Source organism: Pleurotus ostreatus (genome assembly GCF_014466165.1).
Source record: "Pleurotus ostreatus strain PC9 chromosome Unknown scaffold_2, whole genome shotgun sequence".
Taxonomy (NCBI): domain Eukaryota; kingdom Fungi; phylum Basidiomycota; class Agaricomycetes; order Agaricales; family Pleurotaceae; genus Pleurotus; species Pleurotus ostreatus.
The window spans coordinates 3,674,004-3,701,620 of record NW_023503157.1 but is presented as its reverse complement, the minus strand read 5'-3'; the positions used below and the strand labels follow the sequence as shown (position 1 = coordinate 3,701,620).

The 27,617-nt window shown below is 51.2% G+C and overlaps 8 protein-coding genes across 8 annotated transcripts; 5 read left to right on the top strand and 3 right to left on the bottom strand.

The window, feature by feature from the left end:
• Positions 1–1,016: 1,016 nt before the first annotated feature.
• On the top strand, positions 1,017–1,298 carry PC9H_004199 (uncharacterized protein; the record flags this gene model as incomplete). The annotated part of the gene is made up of 2 exons (XM_036773786.1): positions 1,017–1,073; positions 1,134–1,298. 2 exons carry the CDS (start codon positions 1,017–1,019, stop codon positions 1,296–1,298), a joined length of 222 nt encoding a protein of 73 aa, XP_036635259.1.
• A 4,429-nt stretch (positions 1,299–5,727) lies between these two features.
• On the top strand, positions 5,728–11,480 carry PC9H_004198 (uncharacterized protein; the record flags this gene model as incomplete). Its single annotated transcript, XM_036773785.1, has 6 exons — positions 5,728–7,271; positions 7,478–7,497; positions 7,851–8,025; positions 8,079–9,837; positions 9,886–10,024; positions 10,108–11,480. 6 exons carry the CDS (start codon positions 5,728–5,730, stop codon positions 11,478–11,480), a joined length of 5,010 nt encoding a protein of 1,669 aa, XP_036635258.1.
• Positions 11,481–12,627: 1,147 nt separating this feature from the next.
• PC9H_004197 (uncharacterized protein) lies at positions 12,628–14,121 on the top strand (the record flags this gene model as incomplete). The annotated part of the gene is made up of 5 exons (XM_036773784.1): positions 12,628–12,630; positions 12,681–12,709; positions 12,774–12,982; positions 13,035–13,136; positions 13,190–14,121. 5 exons carry the CDS (start codon positions 12,628–12,630, stop codon positions 14,119–14,121), a joined length of 1,275 nt encoding a protein of 424 aa, XP_036635257.1.
• Positions 14,122–14,345: 224 nt separating this feature from the next.
• On the bottom strand, positions 14,346–18,317 carry PC9H_004196 (uncharacterized protein; the record flags this gene model as incomplete). Its single annotated transcript, XM_036773783.1, has 7 exons — positions 14,346–14,675; positions 14,731–15,321; positions 15,376–15,495; positions 15,549–15,621; positions 15,677–16,626; positions 16,683–16,864; positions 16,919–18,317. 7 exons carry the CDS (start codon positions 18,315–18,317, stop codon positions 14,346–14,348), a joined length of 3,645 nt encoding a protein of 1,214 aa, XP_036635256.1.
• A 990-nt stretch (positions 18,318–19,307) lies between these two features.
• On the top strand, positions 19,308–21,007 carry PSD1 (phosphatidylserine decarboxylase 1; the record flags this gene model as incomplete). Its single annotated transcript, XM_036773782.1, has 6 exons — positions 19,308–19,332; positions 19,391–19,563; positions 19,617–20,098; positions 20,177–20,463; positions 20,521–20,681; positions 20,741–21,007. The coding sequence occupies 6 exons, from the start codon at positions 19,308–19,310 to the stop codon at positions 21,005–21,007; spliced, it is 1,395 nt and encodes a 464-aa protein (XP_036635255.1).
• Positions 21,008–21,495: 488 nt separating this feature from the next.
• PC9H_004194 (uncharacterized protein) lies at positions 21,496–22,444 on the bottom strand (the record flags this gene model as incomplete). Its single annotated transcript, XM_036773781.1, has 8 exons — positions 21,496–21,564; positions 21,625–21,676; positions 21,731–21,741; positions 21,808–21,900; positions 21,959–21,979; positions 22,056–22,160; positions 22,233–22,309; positions 22,375–22,444. The coding sequence occupies 8 exons, from the start codon at positions 22,442–22,444 to the stop codon at positions 21,496–21,498; spliced, it is 498 nt and encodes a 165-aa protein (XP_036635254.1).
• A 414-nt stretch (positions 22,445–22,858) lies between these two features.
• On the bottom strand, positions 22,859–25,428 carry HEM3 (porphobilinogen deaminase; the record flags this gene model as incomplete). The annotated part of the gene is made up of 5 exons (XM_036773780.1): positions 22,859–23,441; positions 23,496–24,059; positions 24,452–24,534; positions 24,591–25,165; positions 25,221–25,428. 5 exons carry the CDS (start codon positions 25,426–25,428, stop codon positions 22,859–22,861), a joined length of 2,013 nt encoding a protein of 670 aa, XP_036635253.1.
• A 132-nt stretch (positions 25,429–25,560) lies between these two features.
• ALG1 (mannosyltransferase) lies at positions 25,561–27,614 on the top strand (the record flags this gene model as incomplete). The annotated part of the gene is made up of 8 exons (XM_036773779.1): positions 25,561–25,822; positions 25,879–26,069; positions 26,123–26,271; positions 26,342–26,504; positions 26,565–27,045; positions 27,099–27,213; positions 27,266–27,341; positions 27,399–27,614. The coding sequence occupies 8 exons, from the start codon at positions 25,561–25,563 to the stop codon at positions 27,612–27,614; spliced, it is 1,653 nt and encodes a 550-aa protein (XP_036635252.1).
• Positions 27,615–27,617: the final 3 nt, after the last annotated feature.

The following is a 27,617-nucleotide window of genomic DNA, read 5'->3' as shown; positions in this document are numbered from 1 at the left end:
AACGTTCCCACCTTCAGCGCCCCATTAGTACGTCTATTGACCTCTATTGTGACGGCCGGAACAGGCACCGGAACGCCTCGGTCTCAGCAGGGAAGCAAAAGGAGCAAAAATGAAACATGGAGCCATCATTAGAATGATGTCTGGCATGTTCCCAAGCTGCTCCGGAGCTAATCAAATTCCGACGCGATTTAGTGGACACCTATATTCACGCCTCGCGCAGAACAGTACCCGTGGGAACCTAGGATGGTCATTTTCCTTACATGTCTAGAGTAATAGACACAAAGAGTCAATAGAGCGCAAATCATTACATATTATTGATTGATTGCATCAACATCATTAGTGATTGTTACCAAGGCAATTAGAGTGCATTAGGACGCTTCTACAAGCTTCTGATCAAACTATAATAGCCTATAGTTTAACACTTACTTGTCTATAGCCGCGAGTGCCATTCAAGCAACTCGGATCGAATTCCTCACATCACCCTCCGGGAATACCGACGAAAACGTGGTGTGGTGACAGTACACATCTATGTAACCGAACAATATGTTCGTGAAGGCACCGGTCTCTACTACCACGGCGCCCCAATCAAAGCGAAAATGACTTGCGTTTTATTGTGAGTTGACCCTTATTTCATTCGTGACATCCGTTACTCACTCTGCCTAGCAATATTTACATGTAGTTTTACATTTTGTTGTACATACTTGTTACTAGTAACGTAGATATCACCTTGCACATACGCGAAACGGCCAGCAAACAGGAGGACGTCAGTCGTCCATGAAACGTGGCATCCTCCCCGCCCCGCTCTCAAGTCGCCAACTCAACGTTCTTGCACAGCCTACCCGCTACGAATAACCCCAAGGGCGAGGAAAATTGGGAAGGAGACTCAGTAAGTAACCCGTCGCACGCATTAACGAAAACTGACGCACATTCAAGCGCGACTCACACGCAAACCCGGCCCCAAAGGTTAATCGACCAATACGAATGAACCAGCAAGCCACCCGAGCTCTCGTGTACCCATGACCGGCGAACAACAGCACGCCTCGTCTACCACAACTCCCGCATCTGAAGGACATGTCAGTGTAGTCATCTCCGTGCTTGCTTCAAAGAAGGGCCATCTACTCTACATCCATTAGATCGCCAACCTCACCGCCCTAAATGTTCCTGTGTCGTCCAGCGTCAAACGGCAAAGTTGGAGGCGCAATAGTGAGGGAGCCCTACTGCTTCCCCCACCGCATCCAGCAGCCACGCTGTGGCAACGAAACCAACATACAATGAAAGGCAAGCACAAGAGTGGATGACTTCTCCACTTACTGTGCAGGAAGGGCGGACAACGCCAGTGGGTGTCTGCGGCTGCGGCCTGTCAAAGACGATGGATGAGTTGGTTGGTTAGCGAGGCAACACAAAGGTTGGATACTACAAGGGCAATGGGAATGGGCCAAGTAACAAGAGCGGACATCATTATGGAAATGCCAAACAACGACGATGGAGCAACTTACGTCCATCCCACTTCCAAGTAATCAAGACCTGCACCGGCTTCTGTATTGCAAATGCTGCAATCTCCCTCTACGTGCCGCGAGCTTGTAAAATCAGCATCATTCCTTCGAGGCAACTTGGTGACACTCGCTCTGACGGTGTTGTATCCCCGGCCGTAGAAGCCGAGCACCCACACATCATCGGAAGCGGACCAGTGGACTTGAGGAAGTTGCTCATTATCAAGGATGCCCAGCAGACCAGCTGGTCACACAAAGACAGCGAGAGAAGACTGGATGACATGTGGTTAATACGGATCCGCTAGATTGGGGGCTATCTAGGTCCGCCTTGTCGTTTCAATCCTTCGAGTCCATTTACATTTCTTCTATGTAAAGATAACATTCAGTGTTCACCACAATAGTGAGGTCCCAATTTCTCTCGTTTTTGCGGCATCAATGAGCCCCGATTCAAGGGTAAGTCTGGTGCCTGCAGCCATGACATACCCAACCAACCCCTTACCTTGTTGTTGGGCGCTTAAGCAGGGTGAAATCACCCTGCTTAAGCACTGGGAACCCAATCCGAAGCGTGTGACATGACATAAGCATACCATAATAGGCAAATACGACAAAAGATTAGTTGTAACAAAGCTCGCCAGTCTATGGCTCCAGTCGACTCAGATGGTCTCAAGACAGTGTCCAAGCAAAAGATGTCTCAACACTGTATCGGTTTCCGTCGAGTACGACACCACATCTGCTCCAGTGGTGTCCACTGGATGGCACGGACGTCGGAACAGTTTATGGAAAGACGAGTGTATACAAATACAACATGTCTTCGTCAACTCTGAGAGATACACAACCTCGTGATGCCAATGATAAAGCTAGATACAAGGAAGTATTTCGCTATTCGGCACCTTTGGTGAATGGTCAGTTATTTAGCCTGTATATATACTCTATGTCTGCATCTATCAACCACGCTAAAGTTTCTCCACATAGAGTACTATCTGACATTGACGTACGGAGGCTGTCCGTAGCTATACCGGACTAACCTTACTGTGGTTGCTAGCAATATCATATGGATCTACATTCGGGAGCCTGTTCCCTACTTGCCACATTCAATCAACTCCAAAACACTACATATACTATGAGTCACTTTCGAATAGTTACAAATGCACCCATCAATAGAGCTCGCTGTTGAAGTGATGTGCACACTTGTTGTACAAATGTATAACAAAATTGAGCTATACTAAGCGCCCGGTTCCCATGCATTGGGGACCACCCATAGACACTGCCAACACCCATTGGGACGACCCAGGTCATCATGGGATGACTGGTGTTGACAGCATTGCTAAAAGTGCGCAAGCACTGTTTAGCAATCTGTACATATATTACAAGCGCACGACTCCCACGGTCAATGCAACGTTCCCACCTTCAGCGCCCCATTAGTACGTCTATTGACCTCTATTGTGACGGCCGGAACAGGCACCGGAACGCCTCGGTCTCAGCAGGGAAGCAAAAGCAGCAAAAATAAAACATGGAGCCATCATTAGAATGATGTCTGGCATGTTCCCAAGCTGCTCCGGAGCTAATCAAATTCGGATGCGATTTAGTGGACACCTATATTCACGCCTCGCGCAGAACAGTACCTGTGGGAACCTGGGATGGTCATTTTCCATACATGTCTAGAGTAATAGACACAAAGAGTCAATAGAGCGTAAATCATTACATATTATTGATTGATTGCATCAACACATCATTAGTGATTGTTACCAAGGCAATTAGAGTGCATTAGTCAGATCGTCCAGTTCATGCAGGTATCCACTTCTGAGGCGGTTCCACTGCCTTACTCCCGCCACTGATATGTTCCTCAAGCCCAGCTTGGGTTTCAGTACTTCTCCTGCCTCCTCCACGTCTTCCTCTGACTCGTCCTCTCCCGGATACGGCTCTGCTCGCATTGTAAGCATTGGCTTACCACCTACTCTCCTAGCCCCTTTTCCCCTGTTCACTCTCGTGCATAATGTGACTTGCCATATATATAGCTGCGACCCTGCACATACATACTCACTTCCTGCTTGTCTCACTACTTATACGTTCACCCTCGCAATCCCACCGCTTTTGTCCATTCATATCGTCCTCTGAGTGTTCTTCCCTTCGGGGTTGTTCCACGCATATTCTGTCCTAGCTTGTCCTGGTAGTTTAGACACTGCCTCGGGCATCGCAACATGACTACCTCTCCTGTCTTCCAGTAAATCTCCAGGTTGTGCTTCTTCAGCCAGGTTAACCCTAAGATTACATTGATGTTTCCTAGGCTGGTCACGTAGAACACCATGACTTCCAGGTGTCCTCTGAACAGCATTTGTATCTCTACCTTCTCTGTCACTTTCCCTGTGTTGTTGGATGTGCCATCCGCATTCCTGATGACTGCCAGGTTTGCTAGTTTTTTTGTTTTTATGTTGTTTTTCTTGACGAACCCCTGGTCTATGAATGAATCCGATGCTCCACAGTCTAGCATTGATTCCAGGTTCAGTGGTGCCAGGGTATTGTGCATTCTAAGGGAAATGGAGATGGGCACATAGTGTAAGGGGACACTCCTATTTTCTCTCCTTTCCTTCATCCCATGGACTCTTACCTACATTCCCTTTGTTCCCCTTTGTTCCCTTTTTTTCCCTTTTGTTCCCTTTCCTTCCCATTTCCTTTCCGCCCACCCCTTACGCATCCGAGCCATGTCCAATGACTCCGGAGTCTTCCCACACTTTGGACACTTTGGACTTGCTTGGACTTGTCTATACACTTTGGGGCTCATCTGGGTTACCTCTGTCCTCCTTCCCCGCTTCATTACTCTTCGCCCTTACTTCCCCAGGTCGCTGGCACGACTCCTGTACATTCCCCTTCCACTTCATTATCACATGTTTCCTCGTACCTTGTGATATTTGTTCGTACCTGTGGCTGGTGTACTGTACAGTTACCCTTCATTCCTCCCACGCTACTACAGTATATACTTCGCTTCCTAGCGTGGAGAATCCTTATCCTGTTCTCTTTGGATTCTCCCTCTGCTAGGTGAGCAGTTCTCTCATGTATTGTAGTTAGTCTTATTCATTACCTTTGGATTCTCCCTCTGCTAGGCTTGCGCTGTGCGGCCATCTTGAGGTTGCCCTTACAGCAGCGGCAAGGCACTGACTGAGACTATTAGTAAGATGGCCCGGGTGATGTAAGTAGAGTATCGTAAGTGGACATGCTTGTATAATACATCACGTGCCTGATAAGATAAGGAAAGATCGTTGTATGAAAAGAAAGGAAAACGTCAGACTATAACAGAAGTACGACCATACTTACAATTGAACAATATTGCATGACAGCTATGAAGGCGCATACCATGCCAAATCGGTATATATACATTGAACAACAGCTAGAAAGGCGCAGGCAGCGTGACGAGGATCTATATACTGTACAGTAGCGAATGTATAAAGTTTTTTTGGACAGAAACGAACTGAGAACCTCAACACGTCTGCGGACGAAGCGGAGTAGTGTGACACGCTTCCAGATGGCACAGATGAGACTGAAAGACCTAAACTGATGCGGGCAGCACCGCCGAACGCTCAAACTAGACCGTAGGAGCTGAATAGCACGTGCGTAGCCAAACAGACACAAGTAATCTGCCATTTGTTCCAAATATGGGTCGGTTCCAACACAGGGGACCTAGCTTTTCAAGCAAGGTAACTGTGTGACCTGGTTCTGTGTGACTACCCCTTTGGCACATCCACTGAGAAAATATTTGTAGCAAGCTTCGTGAGTCCATTGAAAATAAAAGATGTCTACTAGGCTCATTGTAGAGTGCTATTCAATGAGTACAATGACTTTGATGGCAAATTATTCATCAATGAGATGTCAGTGTGCTCAATTGTATTTACTGACCCCTTTCTCCTGAAACCAGTTGCATGTAAGTGATTATTGCTGTGGATAATCAACTGGGGCCCTGACATTTAGGCTAGCAGATATATGATATTTGGCATACCTTACAATAGCATGCCTATATGGGCCTACCGATGAACCGGGCGGAAGCAAACCAGTGATTGCGGTTCATGGAATTGCGATGGAAAGCGAGAGATGAAGATTTCCAAAAGGGGTCGGCGGGGGAAAGAGATCGACCAATGGGAGGACGATGGAATGTGGTAGAATGATGGGCGTGTCTAGAAGGATGACGTCAGAGGGAAGGAAATAGTATGGCAAAGAATAATCCGCGTTTTTGTGCAGCTGGACCACCATGAGCAACGTCGACGATTTCTTTTCGGCAGTGAATCAACCGTCCGCGAACCAGCAGCGCGGCGGAGACAATGTTCGCACGTTCGCAGACGCCATCAACCACCGATTCAACAACCCCGCCCCATCGTCCGCATCGCTTCCTCCCTCCCTCCTTACCGCCCGACTCCTGCCTTCCTCGTCGTCCGCCACATCCCCCATGCCCCCGTCCTCGTCGCCACACACAGCCCCCTCGGCGCATACATTTACCCCAGTGAGTCCCTCATCCCTTTCTCAGTGGCTCGACAATCCCACCACCCTCGTCGTCGACATCCGTCCCCATGCTGCATACGCAAATGCCAGGTTGCCACGAGCCTTGTCGCTGTCGGTCCCGTCCACCCTGCTCAAGCGCCCCATGTTCTCCCTCGACAAGCTCGCGGCCATGCTGCCTGCATCGACCGCCAGATCCCGCTTCACTCGCTGGCACACCGCTGCCCGTATCATCGTCTACGACACAGATTCCGCCGCCATCCCAGACCATTCAAACATCCACGGCTTGCTCAGGAAATTCCGCAACGACCCCGTGCATTTCACTGGTGAACTCGCATGGGTCCAGGGCGGGTTTCAGGCAGTATGGCGCGAACAGCCTCACCTAATCGATAACAACCCGCCTCCGCCAGAAACCGACGCCGAAGAGGACGATCAGCAGCAGCCACTGTTACGCGCCAGACTCCCAGCTTCCGCCTTCTCTGCGGCATCGACAACAGCCGCAATGTCGCCCCAGCGTCCTCAGCCTCGATCGACTCTCTCTGCTCGTCTTCGGGCCTCGGGTATTCCATCTCTGTCTCTGTCGCAACCACAGCCAGCTCGGGCACACCCTAATTCTTCGCTCTCCCTTTCATTCCCCTTCAACAACCCTACGCCGCAGCCGTCAGCTACGATCTCAAATCCACCGACAACCCTTCCAGCGCAGCCGGCGTATAACCCCTTCTTTGACACCATTCGTCAGAACGTTGAACTATCGCACGGAATCACAGAGCGCATTCCTCTTCGTCTACCACGTCGCATCCGCCAACGCATCCATGAGCTGCCTTTTCGGTGGCTCCAAGATATTGCTCGCAAGGCAGAAGCCCGCACGCCACCAGGACTCTCCGCGAGATCTGCTCGTACAGTCACTGACGTCTTCCCATCCAGTGGCTCGGACTCGGACGTCGAATTTCCTTCGCCCCGTCTACCTCTACTCTCTCCAGCAGCAGATCCCGACCCTGCAGATGTAGATGAAGGCACAGAAGCCCTCGCGATGCAATTTTATCGCATCGAACTAGCTGAACAGCGTCGCTTAATGGGAGTGATGGAACATCATTCCAAGGAAAGCGAAACGACTGTCGGCGAACACGCGGACAAAGGAAAACGCTCGGAAATCCACCACGAAGTCGAAGTCGACGAAAACCTCAGAGAACGAGCTGTAACTCTCGGCCATGATTCTCTCTCCTCGATTCATGAACCTAAACTAGACGGAGATTTTCCGTTCAGTATCACCGCAGGCGTCGAAAAGGGCGCGAAGAATAGGTACGTACCACTTCCTTGTTTTCTTTTGCCACGCGGTCCATCTTCCCCCACATTCCATCGTTCTCCTTCTCTCGAATAGACATTTGTTCCATCCCCTTCTATCTTCTCACACCTTGTTATCTCTCGCTCATCACCACCCCAGATATCGCCACATATGGCCTTTCGAACACGCTCGCGTTCGCTTGCACCAACGATACCGCCGCAAGCGGGCCATTTCTTCTCCCCCGTACGTCGGCACTCCAGGCGGAAGATACCCTCCTTTCTTCCAATCCACCAGTGGCCTTTCTCAGGATGGACCTCCCGTTTCTCTTCCTCTTCACACCACGAATAATCTCCTCATCGCACCCCGCCCCCTGCATCCGCCAAGCGGTAATAACGCCAGCAACACATTAGCCGGCGCAGTCTCCAGCGTAATACCGCCGCGTTCCCCTCGCCCCCCTTCACAAATCGCCTCGTTCGTCTCATCCCTCCATTTCCCTTCCTCTTCGAACTCCACGCTTCCACAAACCCCTTACGCATACGGTGGTTTCACAGGTTTCCCTTCACAATTTTCTTTCCCCATCAACAATATTACCCCAGGCATCCCATTCACCCCAAATATTCCTGTCGTCTCTCCCGCTCCCTCATCAGACGCAGACGCCGAATCCGAGTACGACGACTATGTCAATGCCTCGTACGTCCAGCCTCTCGGCACTACCAAGCAATACATAGCAACGCAAGGCCCGCTTCCTGCAACGTACAAGGACTTCTGGACGTAAGTTCCATATTTCCCCGGTTGTCGATGTGTTCAATGACCCCCGCCTACAGGCTTGTATGGGAGCAAAATGTGCACGTTATAGTCATGCTTACGAGGCGCATCGAGGGCGGGATGATAAAGTGTGGGGCGTATTGGGCAGAGGAGCGCTTTGGTCCATTGCGACTAAAGCTAATATCCGAATCGGGGAAAGAAGGAGGTGAAGTAGACCCTTCTTCTACGCCAAGCAATCCTTTCGATGCAGCGGCTGCCTCCGTTGCAGGACCTTCGTCCTCTCCCATAGGCACGAATCGTCCAAAGTCTCCCAAACAGTCCACCATTCGCAGAGAATTCGAGCTACGACACACCAAATATCCGCGTGCTGGCACTCGGCGCATCATCCAGCTGCAATTTCTGGAATGGCCTGACATGAATGTGCCGGACGACCCCCGAGACGTCCTGAGTTTGATCTGGGAAGTTGAGAACGCAGTGGAAGAGACGAAGCGTGATCGACTCCAACGCGAAGAAGAGCTCCTCGAGAAGAAGCGACACGAAAAGAAGGCCACTCGTGCGGAAGTCATCGCTAAGTTGAAGAGTGGAGGCGGAGCTTCGAAGTCCATTAGCAGCGACCAGCAGAGTCTAGGAACCCTATCTTCGTCTTCGTCTGACGACGATGTGGACGAATGGACCGGGATAGTCAAGCATGCTAAGGGAGAACGCGTCCCGGTGCTACTGCACTGCTCCGCTGGCGTTGGTCGCACGGGTGGGTTTATCGCTGTGGACGCGATTCTCGACGGGATTCGGCGGGAGATGCGAAAGCGGGTCTATGGATCATTGAGTAGTGGGGTTATTGGAAATGTGATGGGTACTAGTAGCGGGGATGCCAGTGCGAGTGCTTTGAGCGGTAGTGCGAGCGGGAGTAGGAGGACCCGTGGAACACCCGAATCAGAAAGCGCTGGCGGGGAGCGAGGGGCTAGCACAGGTGCGAGCGCTGGAGGAAGCGGGAGTAGGAGTGGCAGAAGTGGTAGCGGAAGCGGTAACGTTGCGGACGGAAGTGCCGGATATGAGGATAAGATGGATGTTGACGGAAGTCCTAGCGAGGCCACTGGAATCCACAACAATAGCAGCGAGGCGATTGTTGATGTCGACGCATCTGGGATGAAGATGGGTGGGACAGTTCCCATAACCATGACTGCTGGAGACGACGACGAAATTTCTGGAGAAACCAGTTACGGCCACGATGCTCCGGGCGCCAGGGAACTGAAGAAGGCGAAGAAGGTCCGGGGGAAGGGCAATCTAGTCGAAGCTGGTAGAGGGTTGGTGGTGCATGTTCCGTACGTTGTTGGAGGAGACAGAGATTTACTGAAGACGCCCATGCAGATGTCCATGGAGGTGGACGAGGATGACGTTGACGACGACGATTTGATGGTGGGTATGTCCGGACATGATCGATCTTCCTCGCATGATCCCTCCCGTGGAGAAGAGCAAAAAGCCAGTACGAGAAAGTGGGCAGAGACCGTATTGGACGAGACCAGTGCCGCTATGGACGCCGGCGATGCAATGGTCCTGGATGACGGCTCGAACTCGTTATCGCAAAGCGCCTCGCCGCCAAATATCGCCGCCGCCGACGTAAGGTTGCTTAAGGTTGGAGGTGAAAGTCCTGAAGGGGCCGTAGCTAGAAGTTTCGGTGCTGGCGTCTTCACTTCTGGATCGTCAAGTTCAGAGGACTCGTTCGGATTCGGCCATCGAGGACATCGTCATCAGAGCAGTTCTCGCAGCCATCGTTACGGATCGGAGGTGGGCAGTGGCACCTCAACGTCACTTGCTACCTCTGTTAGTACTGGTTCTGGCCCCGCGTCAGCAGGAACTGGATCTTTGCAGCATTCGTCCTCCCCTGGAAAAGACCATGGCGCCGACAAGAGGAGCACTAGAATTGGCGGAAGCAGCAGTCCAGGCAGCGGCGAACTTGCAGCGAGCAAGTTGGCACCGTCTGCATCACCAAGTTCACCGGGGAGCGATCGTGAGGCATTTTTTCTTTTCTCATTCAATTCGCACTGACCGATCGTTTCTTTAATCGTGACCACACACATTTAGAATTCGCAGGTGTAGGGGGGCGTGTTGCTGATACCACCGATCCGATTCCGAAGAAGGAGATTGCGAACACGGCATCCGGAGCGAACACGGCGAAGTTGATGGGCCAGGCCTCGAACTCACATACGATGGGTGCTATTGGTGGAGCTTGGGCGAGTGGTGTGAAACCAGCAGGCAACAGTGCGGCGGGGATTGGACCTTCTCCGCTTGGGGCGCCTGCCGCCATCGCTGTTGCAATCCCCCACAGTAGCAAAGGCAAAGGTACCCTCGAAGGCGAGAGCGGCAGGAACGTTCCTGGCAGCAGGATTAGAGGAGGCCTTTTAGCTGCGGATGGGCCAAAATCAGTTCCATGGCCTAGCGAGGAAAGTCGGTCAGCGCCAGCGATGACCCTGCCACCCAAGTTCGGACATCCTATCCGTAGTGGTGGGATTGATGCGGGCTTCTCTGGTGGTAACCCGGCATTGATGACAGTCCGTGGTGTACGCGCGACGTCAGTTCTATCGTCAGAGGAAGAACGACCACCTTCTCGTTCCCTATCTCTATCCCCATCTGCCTCAGGGACGAGCGATGCGCAATACGGGAGCGTCGCGAGCAGGCTGGGGAGAGTCTTGGATGTGGATGGCTCGAGTGTATACAGCATGTACGGAGGAATGGGTGCGAGTGTGGCTAGCGGGGACAACGTGTGGGTGGGTGATGAACGGAGGGGTAGGATTGGTGAAAGAGGTGCAGATATGAAGGCCATTCAGCCTTTTAGGCTGAAGGATGACAGCGTTTCGGATTCGCGTCCCGAGTCGACTTCTCCGCCTGGATCTCGTTCAAGATCGACACCTCCGTCATTGAGTGCAAGCGCTGGGAAGGCATCCGCGCGTGCGACTACGGTGGACTACAAAGAGCCACGCCCGCTGCATGGCAAGTTTTCGCCCGCGGCGTTGAGCTCGTTCGAGGATCCTATCTGCGAAGTTGTGCAAGATATGAGGGAGCAGAGGATGAGTCTGTGTCAGAGTTTGAGACAGTATGTGTTCGTGCACGCCGCAATCATTGAAGGCGCGTTGATGATAGTGGATGAGGAGAGGGAGCGGGCGAAAGGAATTATGGCTGAACGAAGCAGCAGGAGTGGCAGCGGAAGCGGCACAGGCAGTGGTAGTATCAGCCCGAATGAGGAAAGTGGAAACGGCAAGGCGATGAGCGTACTCCCTCCTGTCCCGGTGACACCAGTGCGACAAACGACGGCCCATCTCCCGAGCATGATATCTTCGCCATCGACAGGGAAGCGCGGTGCCAGCCCCACGGAGTTGCTCAAGGAAGATAAGAAAGGCGGAATATCGTTGTCAAAGCGGCCCAGCATCAAGCGCAAGCAGACAGGCTCCGATGGGAATACGAGGTGAGTACGTCCATAGCTTGATCCAAGATATTGATAGAATGCCCTACTTAGTTGAACGCAACAGAAATAGCTAGCGAGAAGACGTCAAGTCGAAAACACCAGAAAAGTCAATCAATAGACATGGAGTGCCGGCGGAAACGACGAGTCGCTGCCTCCATCGCCTCGTATGTGATCCCTTGGTTAGAACCTTCTTCCGTTTCCCCTATTTTTGGATGCTTGATATAAACCCACTTAAATCGCATATTTCAATTAGCTGTACCACTTAATTTTTCTGTTCTGTCCTATTCATTTGGGCCATTGGTCGTCACTGTTGTTTTCTAACCCGGGACACTTGTTTTTTTGCCTTGTCATACCTGCCTGTATCATTCCCCGCAACATGCATTTTCTATGTCTGTAGACCATGTAAAATCATCATGTACTTGTTGTTCTTCCTCTCCGTCTCTCTCTCTGCTGCATGTTACATTTCCCCCCTCGTACACCCCTCTCTCGCCACGTGTTGTCATCATAAGTGATTGCTAACAACCCAAGTCTTGTAGAGCACCATCGCACTAGACCGTGCCCGGTCACATATGTGAGCACCTCACCACCTACCTACTTTAGTTGATTTGTGTCTATAGAAATTCATGGGAAAGTTCAAGGTACGTCGTGGATTCACATATTGTCCGGACTCTGCGTGTGTATTCGGCGCCTGTTGTTGTTTTTGGTCCTGTGTTCTGCGCGATCCTTGCCTGATAAGATGTGTTCATGCTCCGGATTGTCATTCATCTTACTCTCCATTGAAAAGCCTCGCGTCTGCGATAAGTATAAGGTTTGCAACTTGTTTTATGTCACCAGTCTGATTTCTGAGAAACCCTGGTGCTCGGTGCTTCTTTACCTTTTTTGCACACGCACACTCTGGTATGCATCAGCTGCGACCCATGCAGTACTCCCGCGTATTTCCCGCACCCTCTCGTTAACTTGCTAGCCTTCTTCAGCCAATGACCACCTGGCGAAGTGAGATCATGGGCGAGGCACATGGGAAAATGCTGTTGCAGGATTCCCACGTTTATTCGACAAATGTTGCCTCAGGGTTGTCTTCATATTCTCTCCTCCAACTCGAATTCTGGCTGCACAAGTCCCATTGAGCATCGTGAGCATCGTGGTCGTTGCTGATGGTGCGTTGTTACCTTCTCTCCATGGTATTCACTGAACTCAGTATTGACAGGTCTTCGTCAATAACAAGAAGTTTGCCTGGTAACAATTCTTCCGAGGTTTGTAGTCTCTGCGGAGTGCTTACTCCTTCGTTTCCTCCATGAAGCGAATCCTGCATTAAAGGCCACCGGTCTTCATCATGCACCCATCCAGATCGCCCATTATTTGAGGTCAAGAAGAAGGGCAGGCCCGTTTCCCAGTGCGAGAAATGCCGTGAGCTTCGCCAGTCTCGCCGGGTTCACTCCAAGTGCACCTGCAACGACAAGGCTACTCCGTCACGAGCGCCTGCCCAAGCCTCTTCATCAGGAACCAAATGTATGTCTAAACCATAACCAGATCGATCCCCCAGCTGATCAGATGTGAATAGCAAAGCCTCGTTTTGTTCCTATTGAACCAGCTCTTCCCAATGGACTGAAAGATATCTTTCAAGCGTCGAGCGCAATACCCCCCTCCGATATACGCCAGAAAGGTACACAAAAGCTCCATGACTGGGAAGGTGCTTCGCTGACTCAGAATGAACAGTCGAGGATCTCCTAAACCCCTGTAAATGCTCGGCGAAGAGTACTCGTGGGTGCCAATGCGGAAGGGAACGGACGCACGATACTACTGACACTACTGAACCCCTCGAACCCAACCTCCTCACGCTTGCTCGCGTCGCTGCTATGCGTAGACCCGGCGATACTGCGGATGGCGGTTCATCGTCAACATCAGGGAAGCGTCAAGGGATACCCAAACGGATTGCGTCTCGGCCATCTACGCCGCCAGCTTTAGGCCACAAACGAGTCAAGAACGTCGTGTCTGATATACAACCCAGACTTGAACTTCCTCCTATCTTCTCGCCGCTCCCTTCGACCCCCTTCCCAACTTCTCTACCTTCGTTCCCTACCATGCCTCCACTGAGTGCGGTAGCCTCATTGGCTGGCTCTGGCTGCACGTGTGGCCTAACTTGTGCCTGCCCCGACTGTGAAGAACACCCTGGCCCGCAAGCTTCCGGTGATTGTTGTGGCAAAAGCTGCAACCACTGCGTCGACCCCACTCTGATTGCTCTCCCCGGCAGCAGCAGTCCTTCCGGCAAGAGCATCATTGATCAATTCTTCGCCCGTGCAGCATCATTACCTCAACCTCCGTCTAGTCGCAGGTTCGGAAATAGTGCCATGCTGGACACCATGAATACTACCGTATATCCATCAACGGCTCATGGGGCTGACGAACGTGGTGTCGCTTTTGGCTTAGTCAATCTTCCCAAGCTCGAGTGTTGCGGAGGTAATTGTGGGTGCCCTAACGGCCTATGCGGCTGTGGCCAAGCCTGCAACGGAAGCTGTAGGGAACATCAGAGTAGCCTAGCTGCTGACAATACGCAACCCATACCTCGGGACGAGGTTGCTTCTTCCAACGCTCCGGCGAAGACTCCCGAACCAGCCAAGCCCATACGTAGCTGCTGCGCCGGCCGCTGAGACTCTTTACACATGTGTCGTCCTACTTTTCCCAATGATTGTACAGTAGATAATTTTGACTGGAATACCGGCTGCTATCGACGGTTTTCACTATGTCTCTCATTATACTCATAGGATGTACATTTGACTATTTGTAATAACAATCATTTGCATTTCTCGCGCACAGGTTGGTATTCGTGCAATCATCACCCCAAAATCCGCCATCAAACCTGATGAAATGTAGCCTACGTTATAAAGGCTTTCCGCCTGGCCTTTACGATGTCGAGCATGACGCCAAGGGCTATCAGACCGAAGGAAGATGGACCAAAGGCAAAATGATCATCGTCTAGCGCTTCTTGGGAGACGATGAATGCTGCGTGCGCTCTGGTGAACGTCTGGCTATGCCATTCTTGATCGTAGAAGAAACCGTCATGATCGTCGAAGTTTTCATGGAATGTCCAGTCCTCGTAATCTTCTTCATCGGAATCGTCTTCAGCCACGGTGTTTCCGTCAGTAGGGCGCGGGGGTGGTGGCCCTCGGAGCTCACGACGGATAGCTGTGGTAAGGTCTTGCGTCTTCGAGATGAAATCATTTGAGTCACTTTCTATTGCTATTCGCAGCTCGACTTACTTGTAGATTCATAGCTGCCACAGCCTCGCGTCGTCGGCGATGATCCGCCCATTTAGCCTGAATCGTTCCACTGACCAGCTCGGCTTCTGAAAGGCTATCGGAAGGCCGTTTAGACGTACAATGGGCCTTGGCGATTGTATGAAGCTGCGTTGAGTATTCCTCCAGAATGTCTTGCATTTCACCGATAACGTCCTCGTTCGGAAGGACATCTATAGGTTGTAAACCGAGCCCCACAAGACTCAAACCCCTGATGGCATTCACAATTCTTTCACCGTCTGTAACATGCATCTTATCCTTATTAGGATGGTACTGTTCCTTTGGTACGTTCCTGTATAGCCGGCCTAGCAACTTGGAGCTAAGGTAGTAATTTCTGGCCTCGGGATTGACACCCTCTCCAGAGAGAAAGTCGGGCTTGAGACCATCAGGAGGTCGAGGCAGTGATTTTAAATCAACCGGAGTCCCAGTCTTCGGAAAGTCTACGGCGTGGGATGCTTTCTCCGCCAGAAGGAGACATTTTTCGCAGTCGATGCCGTCAATATCAGCAATGCGAAGGTGAAGAATGGATATTTGGCCCAACACATCCGCCTTGATCTGTGGTCATCCCGTCAATAATTATCTCAACTCAAGATCACTTTTAACACTCACGAAATCGATAATGAAATCAGCGACATCGCTTACTGTACATGGGTGGTCAGTTTCTTTCTTGTCCAATCCAATATAAGCCCCGGCCGTGGCAGTCCGCCCACTTGGGGGGTGTAGGTTCGGCTGCGAGATGGGTTCATCAAGATACTGTGTTGCCGACACAAGGATTGACCTACGTCTACTATCAAATTATAAATGTCACCATCAAGGTCGCCCCCTCCAAGCATAGATGGGAGGCTTCGGTTGCCTCTGATTACGTCTGCGGTCAATAACCATCACGATAGGTTGTGACTAGACCACATACTTGCATGAGAAGACGACGACATTCCTCAGATGTGCTAATCGTGATCGCCTTACTGCCGTCACCATTTGTAGATCACCAGGGTGGATCTGGGGGCTCCTGGTAATGAGAACATTCCCAACGATTGGCAGGTCCTCTATGCCGCGACGCTCATCGTAAATGGTAGCGTAGATCTCCCCTTCCTCCAAGCAATCCCATTCATCAGACACTCCTATGAGGGTGTACGACCCCGGCACGAGAATGTGAGCTCGATGCTTGATATCCCGAAGAAGATGAACGATAGCATAATGAAGGCAAGTTATGATGAGCTGATGGTTGAGGCCGTGGTCATGATGGATATCCAGATTGAGGATATTGTAGATATTGCTGAAAAGAGAGGGTAATTTGAAGGACGCTCCCAAACCATGTTGATTGAAAAGGGCGGATGCGAAGGAGAGGGAATCCTTGATAGATTGAACTTCTTCAACGGCCGTCTGCTGTAGCTCGAAGATATAATCCACATCAACTTTGTGGTGCTCCAATAAGGCGATCATGGCTCTATTCAGATAAACGGCTATCGGACGCGCGGATGTCGTTGATATATCCAAAGAACGCATCGAACCCTCGAACTTAATTTGCGAAGGGCGCAGGCAAACAACTCTACCAGTCAGCCTGGGGTCTTGTACGAGAATCCCCTTGGCCCCACCGAGTCGAAATTGGAGGGCAGAGGGAATATTTCGCAGTTTTGACGAACGCCGTCTGCCCTTCTGCGACTCCCTCCAAGCGGCGCGACAGAGCGCAGGAGATATGGTGCCGCAACCATCCGTAAACAAAGAGTCAGTCGCCGACTTACGATCGGGAATGCGTTGAATTTCTTCAGGCTCCAGAACAACCGATGGATCGGAGGAAGAGAACGCCTGGGCCCAGCGAGCACCCAGAAGTGCAGGACGATGCAGAATATGTGAGAAGTCACCCTTAATAATAAGGCTCTAAGTTCACATGTTATAGCAATGAATATTCTACTACTCACCAGTTCCTCTCTGATCTCCTGGGCATCCATGGGCGCTCCTTGAAACTCGAATTTACGGACGAACGAAAATCCGTATTCTTTGAGCCCACTCATAGAGTAACCTAGGAATTCATAGTGTTGGCCAGCGACCTCGATTCCCTCTACTAGGAATGGTTTGTAATGAAGCTCTAGCAGATCATCGACTAGCGAAGGCACAGATTAGAAGAGCTGGACGGAAGATAGCATTCTTCACGTACTCAATAGACTGGGATCTCGCCTGGGCTTCGCACGAATCTCATCCTGAAAAGACACTCGTAGAAAGCACTCGTGGTTTCCAAACCGGCGAAGCACGCTATTCGATTGATCGGGTAGAGGGCCTTCAAGGACCTTGCTAGTGGGAGTGATGATAACGTGGTAGCATTGATAGATTCCTGCAGACACAGGAGTGACCGACAAGCGTCCACGAGGTTGGTATTGTCTGGCAATGTACGCCTCGGTCTCTGCCGCTAATCTTTGGGCAAGTGTTTCTTTTACTGCTTCTTGGTCTCCGGCAACTTGCTTCTTTTTTCCCCGTTGCCGTCGGTTTCTGCGAGGGCGACGCGCAATGGGTACCATTTCTATTCCGGGGTTCCCTAAAGACATGACGAAGGAATTAAAAATTGGACCAGCGTCGGTATTGTGCTCGCCATTCAGCACCAGGATCCCATCCCCCAAACCTTCAATAACTTCCGTTGGGTCTAAGGCCCCATTGTAGATCGCCTTTTCTATTTCGAAAGCGAGGGGGAATGAGATCTGGCCGAGTAATGTGTTAAGGGCCGTCCTTTTCTGCCTTTCATAGAGATTGCGGGGTTCAATCGGGATGTATCGAGGGATGGGCCTAGTTATATGAAGCATGACACATCGACCTTTAAACGTTTGCAATTCGTAATTAGACCGAAATAATAGATGGATGGCTCTAGCGACCGGCGGCATTTCTTGGAGCCCATTCACGGAGGAGAGTCGTTGCGGCCGCTCCTCTTCCGACAATGCTTGACGACTGAAGATGGGAGGGTTTTCCGCTTCAATGAACACACCTAGAGTCCCTGGGGGATTGGCCAACGCAGCGACGGACGAAGCGTTGTAGTGCACAATGCATGTAAACCCAGGATGGCGGACTGTCAACTGCAGTTGACGTGTATCAAAATCACATATGACCTGAGATACACGCCCTTGCATATCGACCTCTGGGGAAAACACGCCATCTCTGCAAAATCGACCGAACGAGAAGGCGGATAAGGTGATCGGGGCAGAATTATCGCGGGTCAGCTGCCTTTGCCGCTGTAACTGAATGGGATCTTCCCATTCAGAGGTCGCTACCTTGATGATGAGCGGTTGATTAGGTGTTCTTGTGCTCTTGCAGAAATGGATTTGCCTCCCCTGGAGGGAAAGTGGGAGGCGATGCATCGTAGCCAAAAAATGCTCGCCGATGTCTGCACTGGGAAGCGTCAACAGCCCTATGCCTCGGTGAATGTTGCTCCTTGGCTGTCGAAATAACTCGACATGGAAATTGGTCTTCGTCTCGAGGGGGAATGGTGGACGGTGGATGATGTTGGCCAGTGCGAGTTTGAGATCGTCTTCTTTCACTTTGAAAGCGACATTTCTCATGAATATCTGCATGACGAGAGTAGGCTGTAGAGCTTGGGCTGCGGTGCCCACCCTCAAAAGAGAGATAGAGATAGAAGCTCTTCTGTGGGCGCCGATCACTATTACCCCTGAGTCATGTGACTTTCTCCCGATATTCTGAGAGAATGTTCAAAGAGCAGTAAACGACGTCCCCAAAGAAGCCTATACGGATTCAACGATCGAAGTTGCGCCCAGTCGGTGCGGTTGTGAGGAGGATGCCAGTACGCGACTTCGGCCTTGGGCGATGGAGAACGCATCGACCTATTCCCCATGTTGCGCTCTGTTCCGTTTCTGATATGCTGCTCGTCCTGTGCAGCCCTCTGGGCATGACTGTTTGCTATGCTAGCCTTTTAAATAGCTCACTGCAAAATCCATCAGCAAGCGACTGCTTGGAGCCAGGCTGAGGAGAACTGGATCACCTTCTCACGTGCTCGAGTGTCCCATCATATGTCCCTTGTATGTTCCTCTGGGAGCCGCAAGCTCGCCATTTAGGGTATCCTCACCGCTCGCCGCAGCGACTTTCGTGGACGCCACCAATCAATATATACCAGCTGAGAGATGATGGTGCGGAGAACACATTTCGGAGTATTCCCACGCCTTCAGGGTCCTGCACAGTTATCACGCCGAGAGTCGTACGTACAGTCGACTTTACTCTGCTCCTCCATACTCCTGCTCTCCATTTCCCCTCATTTCATGAACAGTTCATAGACCATTACGAAACTTATGCTGATTTCTAGAAAAAGCCTACTCACCCATGGCAGAAAGCCACTGCACGCCGCCACCAAAGTTCTCAGTGCCTCTACAGCGACGGCATCGACACTGGCGCGATGCTGGGTTCATGGAACGAACAAGACCTCAGCTTTGATCAGCACGGTCAGAGGGGATGGCTTCCGGAAGCAAATACGACGTGCATACTCGAGTACGAGGGGCAGCGCTGGGGGTGACCCCGGCAGCATGAATGGTCCTGGCGTTGACACGAGTACCATGGCTAAGGGCGTGCCACTATACCGTACGTCCGCTCACCAGTTGCATTCGTTGGATGGTCGCCCTGAAAGTGCGTCGATCAGGCAAAGTAATGGACGCCTGGACACAGACGCCAACGAAGTGGTATCCATTACCCATCGCCGTCGGTGCATTGCTCTTGGTCGCTTTGCAATACCGGAGGAAGTCAAGGCGATCAAAGGAGGTACAGCTCGACGAAAATGGGATGGAGATCATCAAACTCAAGGGCCCATGGCAGGTCTGTGTCACACGACTCCATGTCGCGCGTGATGGCTAACCCACAGTGCAAAGGTGCACGTCCTCGGTGCCCTCCCCCTCAGAAATATGTCAAGGGTGTGGGGATATGTCAACTCGCTAGAGCTTCCTGTTTGGTTCCGACCCATTGGTTTCCGCCTTTATTCCTTTGCTTTCGGCTGCGACTTGGATGAAATCGAGCATTCTGATGACTTGACGCAATATGTTAGTCTAGGCGACTTCTTCTACAGGAAGCTCAAAGACGGTGCTCGTCCCGTGGATCCAGCTGTCCTCGTCAGCCCGGCTGATGGCCGCATACTGCACCTGGGTGCCATAACAGACCATAAAGTCGAACAAGTGAAAGGCATCACATATTCGCTGGACGCTCTTCTAGGTATCGACAAAGATCATCCCCCAGTATACGTCCCAGCCATGCGTGATCCCGACTTGTCGATAGTAGACGACCAGGAATTCGCTGACATCAATGGCATCGAATATACCCTTGACCAACTCATCGGGACCTCCTCACCATCAACATCGTCGACCCCTTCTTCAAGCCCGGCAAGACGAAACTCCGACTACTCGGGTACGCAAACCCCCAGCTCGGAATCTGATAGCGAGGAGGTTCGCGATCCGCATGCGCCGCCCAAGAAATTTGGGAAGCAAGTTGACGCGTCTGTGGTTGATTCGGACCGCGACCTCAAGGATGCTCTCGCCCACGACGCGTCTGTGGCCCTGGAAATGGGTGTTAAGACGGCGTTGGATCGCAGACGCAGTATGGGAGGCAAACCCGTCAAGCCAGGGAATCAATTGTTCTTCACTGTTATATACCTTGCGCCTGGTGATTATCATCGCTTCCACAGCCCGACGGCTTGGGTAGTCGAGAAACGAAGACACTTTGTTGGTAAGTCGTTCCTCCTCATGCCACATAACCCATTTGAACACAGCTGCTCTTGATAAGGCGAACTCTTCTCTGTATCACCATACATGGCCAAACGTCTCGAGAACCTCTTCGTCCTTAATGAACGGGTAGCTTTACTTGGTCGCTGGAAATATGGGTTCTTCTCCATGGTCCCCGTTGGTGCCACTAACGTTGGCAGCATCAAGGTCAACTTCGATCAGGTATAATTCGCTTCCATTCCATCTACCCATAGGTCTCATTCACTAACACACCATCTCAGGCTCTCCGAACCAACCTTCGTGGCAAACCTCCTCCACCCGGTACCTACGCGGAAGCCGTGTACTCAGCCGCCTCCCCCATCCTCAACGGCCAACCTCTTATCCCCGCGCAGGAGATGGGTGGCTTCTGCCTGGGAAGCACCATCGTCCTCGTCTTCGAAGCCCCCGAGTCGTTCGAATTCTCTGTCCATCCAGGACAAAAAGTCAAAGTTGGCCAGCGACTTGGTGACGTTGTCGATGCCGATAGTTCCAAGGTCAAGACAGAGTGAATCGATGGGGGACACGGAGAGAGAACACCGCCGAATGGCCAGGAACCTCGATGGATATATGTTTGGTAAATAATATCCGGTCATGTCTTTTTTAATATCTGCTGGGCTATCGACTAGAGTTAGAGTCGACTGAGTTTTAGGGTACTATGGCACGCCCTATCTAATAATATCAATCCAGTCACTCGAATATTATCATGCGATCTCTTATATTAACGCTTAATATATTTAAACGCTATGCCCTGCGGGAGATGGACAACTTGTTTTCAGTATTCATTGAATGACAGCAATGTTGAAATGATAGATAGCAAACACTAGTAACACACTTCAGTACAGACATACACAAGCGGGGTATACTATTCCTCGAGCTTGGGATTGATTTATTATTAATTACTACACGCTGCAAATCCGTGAGATCGACAAGTCTACAGAAGAAACAATAGCGAAAGACGTACTCATCATCTAAGAGGGACAATCGGTTCGTCAGTTGCTCAATCACGAGTTGCGGTAGCGGGTAGATAGCGAAGGAAAAGATACGGACCATCGTAATGAAAGCGGGTCTATTAAGATAGTCTGTCAGAAGATATGAAATGGCAGGGACGCCGGAGAAGGCTACAGACCTTCTTAGGGTTATCAGGGGCGTTCTTCACGTATCTATCATTATCCACCGGGCTGCGGGGTATTGTTAGCAGGACCCCGTCCGCATCATCTACAAGCATGGCTTACCGTTCCTTCTTCTATAGAAGCATAACATCCACGAACCCGTCAGGCACGGAGAGAAGCATAAGCATATCGCAGCATACCTTGCAGGAAGCGAGCATGCTTTGAAGCGTGACGCACACAGCGACTACGCTCAAGACGGGCGACCATTCGTTCCCCAGGATAGACGCGCATATCTGGCAATCATTATGGTTCAGCTCAGACAGCACACACACAGTAGCAGGGCATATCTACATGACCGTTGGAGTAAACATGCTGTACGAGCAAATAAGCAATGCGATGAGCCTGGTATTCGCTGTTTACGCCGTATACGAATAGTTAGTTCACGTACTGGATGTATAGGTGCTTCCCTTCCATCCTCCACCACGAATTGTACCGCTGGAGAGGAGATGGGATAGCTAGGATCGAAGCGAAACTGTAGTAGATGCTTCTCCCCCTGCGAGCGCGCAATTGTTCAGTATATATATATGGCCATTCGTCGCAGTAAGTAGTAGGGTCGATTGCGGACCTTGTATAACGATTCGCCCATGACTTCTATACTAAACCTCCAGGTTACAAAGTCATCAGCTTGTTTGAGTTCTATGCCTGAATCGACGCGGGTGTCGTTGAGACGAGCGATCCCAAATCAAAGTTGTCGGCGAGCTACGAACCCACTGGGCATCCCTGTGCGTGAATTTCGTTGAGCTCCTTTGCAAGTCTTCTGGAAGAGATAGAAGCCATGAAGAGATGGTGGTGGTTGAGAGAGAAGGTGGCGAGCGATGCCGGTGATGGGGTCAAGGGTTATCGTTGGTCAAGAGGGACCTACGATACAGCTACTCTCAGTTAAGCGCCTGTGCTCTAAGTGCGAGAAGCCGCAGCCACACATGCGTAAACAGACTGAAAGTATATAAGGACCACGATCACGGATTTTTATTCCCAATGTCATTTCGCCTCTCTGCCTTAGAGTCACTTGTCATCCCGTGTTGATATCTGAAGGGATATGCAGGCGCTCGTGGAGAGGTAGACTAAATTCCCATCCTCGTCGCGTTCTGCTGCTGGTGGCCATTTACCGCCTTTGCATGCGATCTGGTTCGATACATCCCTTCGTGAAAATTTCATGTTTTCCATCACATACATTTGAAGAATGAATTACAGTTATGCTTGACCTTGCATTGCGCTCGCGATTTTCGCAGCCTCGTCAGCCGTTTTCGCCTCTCCCACTCGTCTGTCGCGATCTACGTTGATTTCGTCCAAAATAGCCTTTGCGCCATTCTCCAGAAGAATCCTCGCCAACTTCGACCCAACCCCCTCCGCATCTTCCTTCGACTCGACTTGGCCTTCCAGCGTCTCCTCCACATGAATACTGCCATCCAGAGCCGTAACACACCCAGTAATCGTCAATATCCCGCTTTTACTCGCCCCTTCTGCCTTCAGAGATGTAGCGACTCCAACAGGTACACTGCAACCGCCCTCTAGAACGCGCAAGCAAGCACGCTCAGCGAGGCATGTCCATTCTGTCTCCCAGTGGGTCAGCGCCTCGCATAATCTAACAGCCTCTGCATCGTCCGCCCGGATCTCTACTGCGAGGGCACCTTGACTAACGGCGTGATAGAGTGAGGGGGGTGTAATGTCTGACGAGATGCGATCGCCCATTCCCAGTCGAACGATACCTGCTTTTGCTAGGATAAGGGCCGCATAAGGACCATCAGGCGCATCTAACTTTGCAAATCTCGTATTTCTGTATATCGTTTTAGACAAGCGCAATAGTGGTAGCTCATAAAATGCAACTCACAGGTTTCCCCTCTGAATATAAGAAACGACATAAGTGACTTGGGTATGAGAGACGGTTTGAGGCGTGCTCACCACGTCCAAAAATTTCAGCTTTGGGAAATTTCTCCGTAGTTGCGCTACCCGTCTGACACTGCTCGTACCAACCACACTCCCATCAGGCAGATCTTCCAAAGTCTTCCACGTCTCCCCCTTCTTCACCACTAGACTATCCACCGGATCCTCCCTCTTTAAGATCGCCCCGATCACAAACCCCTCTGGAAGCACAGTGGGCACATCCTTGAAACTATGCACTAGCATATCTACCACCCTTTCCTTCAGCGCCACCTCCAGCTCGCCCGTCCACAACGATTTGCCCCCAATCAGAAACAGGGCCTGGGACTGATTCTTATCGCCGGCGGTGGACATGAATAAGGTGGCGAATTTGGGATTTGCGGCATCGGAGGTGGGGAATTCGGTTTGAAGGGTGTCGAGGACGATGTTGGTCTGGATCTGCGCAAGCTGTGAGGCCCGCGACGCGAGCGTGAAGGTCCTTGGCTCGGGACTCATTACTAATGACGACGGTTCGCTGAAAGAGGTGTTAGGTCGACTCCCGAGGAGAGAAACGATCTATAAGCAAGGGATACGGGCGCACATGCAGCGATCATGTTATGAGAAAGATGAATGTGATACCGGCACATGCCGACCTTCATCCTCAGAGGAAGCCGGACTTCGCACCTCACGTCGGTAACTACTTTAGCTTGTTTTACCGCGGAACCGAGTCCCACACGTTCGATGAAGCGTGAGTGGAGGGAAATTATTTTACATCGCTTGGATACGAAAATAGATGTGTAAGGTAACTCTAATGGAAGAGAGAGGACCACGTATTATCATAGCCATTAGACAGACATATATTGCGCCATACTATGTAGGACACTACTATGAGCACGTTGATATAGCCTTAACTTGACTGTAACTCACCTCGATTCTTTGGTCTTGTGAGACAAGCGCTCCTCTAGCTTACTGAATTCGTTCAGCGCAATTTCCTCTTCCTGATCCAGGACCTGTAAAAAAATCTATGAGCACGAGGAACCACACGCGTAAGAGCCGAAGGGCTCACCTGTTCGACCGCCTTGACCTCGGGTATGTAATGCATGAGCATCCGCTCTATTCCACTCTTCAGCGTTACCGTGCTCGAATCGCACCCTCGGCAACTGCCCTTCAATTTCACCGACACTATTCCCGATTCCTCATCGAACCCCCGATACTCAATATCACCCCCGTCCTCCATGATCGCAGGTCGCACCCTCGTCTCCAACAGCTCCTTGATCATTGCCACCGTCTCCGAATCCGTATCCAATATCTTTGTATCCTGCGGGCCCGCGGCGTCTTTCTCTTCTTCCGACCTGAACAGCGGCTGCCCCGAAGAGAAGAACTCCATGAGAATCGAGTATATCTCTGGTTTGAGCACGGCCCATGGGTTTTCTGAATCCTTGGAGACAGTGACGAAGTCGGGTCCGTAGAATACGGCCTTGACGCCCTCGATGCCCATCAGACGTATAGCTAGTGGGGATTTTAATGCAGACCGAGTGTCCAGGAACTCAGCCGTGCCCTCCCCCATTACGGGTACCCCGGGAATGAATTTTAGTGAATCATCATTTGGTGTCGCCTCGCTCTGAATGAACATGGACCGAGCTAAGGCCGATGATAATCGGTACGAATGCAAGAGGGAGTTGTGGTCGATACGTACCCAATTGTGGTCTCTTCCATGTATCCAGGGAAGTACGGGGCACCCGCGTCGAGGGGAGAAACGAACTCAATGTTATTGGTCGAGAGTTCGCTGGTCTGCATTGCGAGCTTGAGAATGCTCTGCTCGCTTGTCGTTGCGCGACACGACGTGGGGGGAATACCCTTTTGATAGCCTTTCCGACGGTGCTTGATGAAGCTAGCGACGACATGGTCCGGGAGTAAAGAGTATCTGCAACGAATCCTGAGTCAGCGTGCAGGCACTCTATGACGAAACCGTGGGAATATACTTGCCGGCGGTATCCCTATATTCAGCAGCGACGCGCCTGCACCAATCCTCGATCATGGATCCCGCCACGTCGTCCACGGCGCCGACGCCGACACCAGCGCCAACGACTTGGCTGCCGCCGCTGCTCACAACCGCCGTCCTTCTATGGCTATCCTGGAAACTATGGAGATTCCTCAAATATCCTCCACCGCCGTCATTTCGCTACCGGTCGGTCGTCATCCTCGTGCTCGGCGACATTGGCAGGAGTCCTAGAATGATGTACCACGCCGAGAGCTTTGCACGAATCCCATTTGAAACGTATCTCATTGGATATGGAGGTGTGCTTGCTTCCCAAATGCCCGGCACCGTCGAATCTGAGATACCACCAAACCAGGTTCAGAGCCCATACCATCGCTGAGGCGCGTGCCTCACGTACATTTCGTCTACCTTTCCGAACCACCCTCTTTCCTCTCGAAAATTCCTTTTGTCATCTCCGCACCATTCAAAATCGGCCTGCAGATTGCTAGCATTCTGTATGCGCTGTTATTCCAAGTTATCAACCCGCCGGAATTCATACTCGTGCAGGTAAGAAATCATACGAATCGTCATTGGGGGAGCTAGCTGACCTGTTGTGCAAGAACCCACCTAGTATACCCACCTTGGCTATGGTATGGCTCATCAGTCGCATACGAGGCAGCAAGGTAATTATCGACTGGCACAACCTCGGATACACTATCCTCGCGCTCAAGCTCGGCGACAAGCACTTGTTCGTGAGGTTAGCAAAGAAGTGAGGACAACCACATATAAACGAACTGAGTGTTCAGATCTCACTACTGCTTATTATTATTTTTTTACAGATTTGAGGCCGTCTTCGGGAGAGTTGCTTATGCGCATTTGTTTGTCACCCAAGCTATGCATGATTTCCTGGTGAAGGAGTGGGACCTTGTTGGTATCAAGGCAATCCTGCACGACAGACCGCCAAAACACTTTCGCAGGATGTCTGCCCAAAGTGTCCACCGTGTACGTGGTGTTCGAATATACCACTCCCCCACGCGCATCCGTTTACGCTTCTATATATAGCTATTCCGCGAGCTAGCGCCTCATTTCACGCAAGCTCCCCTTGCTGGCTTCGTCCCTCCCTTCTCCCTGCCGTACTCTACACCGTTTACTACGACCCCGTCGGCTCCCCATTCTAAACCACCAACGTCTTCAGCGCAGTCAGACTCGTCGGGAACGTACGACAAAGTATCCCCGCCCGAAATGCGCTCCGATCGCCCTGCATTAATCGTCTCCAGCACATCCTGGACCCCCGACGAAGACTTCAGCATCCTTCTCCGCGCACTAGACTCATATGAAAAGAAAGCACGGAAGGCAAATACCCCATCCAAATCGGGAAAGAAATTACCCAAGTTGGTCGTGATAATAACGGGCAAAGGACCTCAGAAAGCCATGTATATGGAAAAGCTTCACAAGCTCCAAACAGGTAAAGGGGGAGAAGGCTGGAAATGGGTACGGTGCATTAGCATGTGGCTAGAAGCGAAGGACTATCCAATACTATTGGGTACGTCCGACACCCAACTACCGTATCCCGGAATCCGACGCGAAGTATTCTAGGCTCTGCGGATTTAGGTGTATGTCTTCACTCGAGTTCTTCTGCCCTTGATCTTCCTATGAAAGTGGTCGATATGTTTGGCTGCGGGCTTCCTGTATGCGCTTTGGACTTCCCCTGGTAAGCTTTACTCTTCGATTACTCAGACCTCTTTTTGAACGCAGTTCTCCAGCCTTCATGAACTAGTCAAGGAGGGGATCAATGGGGTCACATTCCAAACTGCAGAACAACTCGCCGATCGGTTTGAGGTGCGTCGCGCTTAATGCCCTCGCCCATTGGCTCTAAATATAATGTGATATACGCAGGAGCTTCTATCTTCCTTCCCGAACGCGCCAGCCTTGGCTGCCCTCCGTTTATCACTACACGAATCATCTCACCCACCTCCTGGTACTCCCCCACCCCCACGGCGAAGAGGCAAAGAAGACGTTCATTGGGAATGGGGCACTTGGGATGACAACTGGAACAAGGTCGTACGTCCCATTATCTTGAACGATGTAACAAAAGAGGATGCATGGTGGTGACCA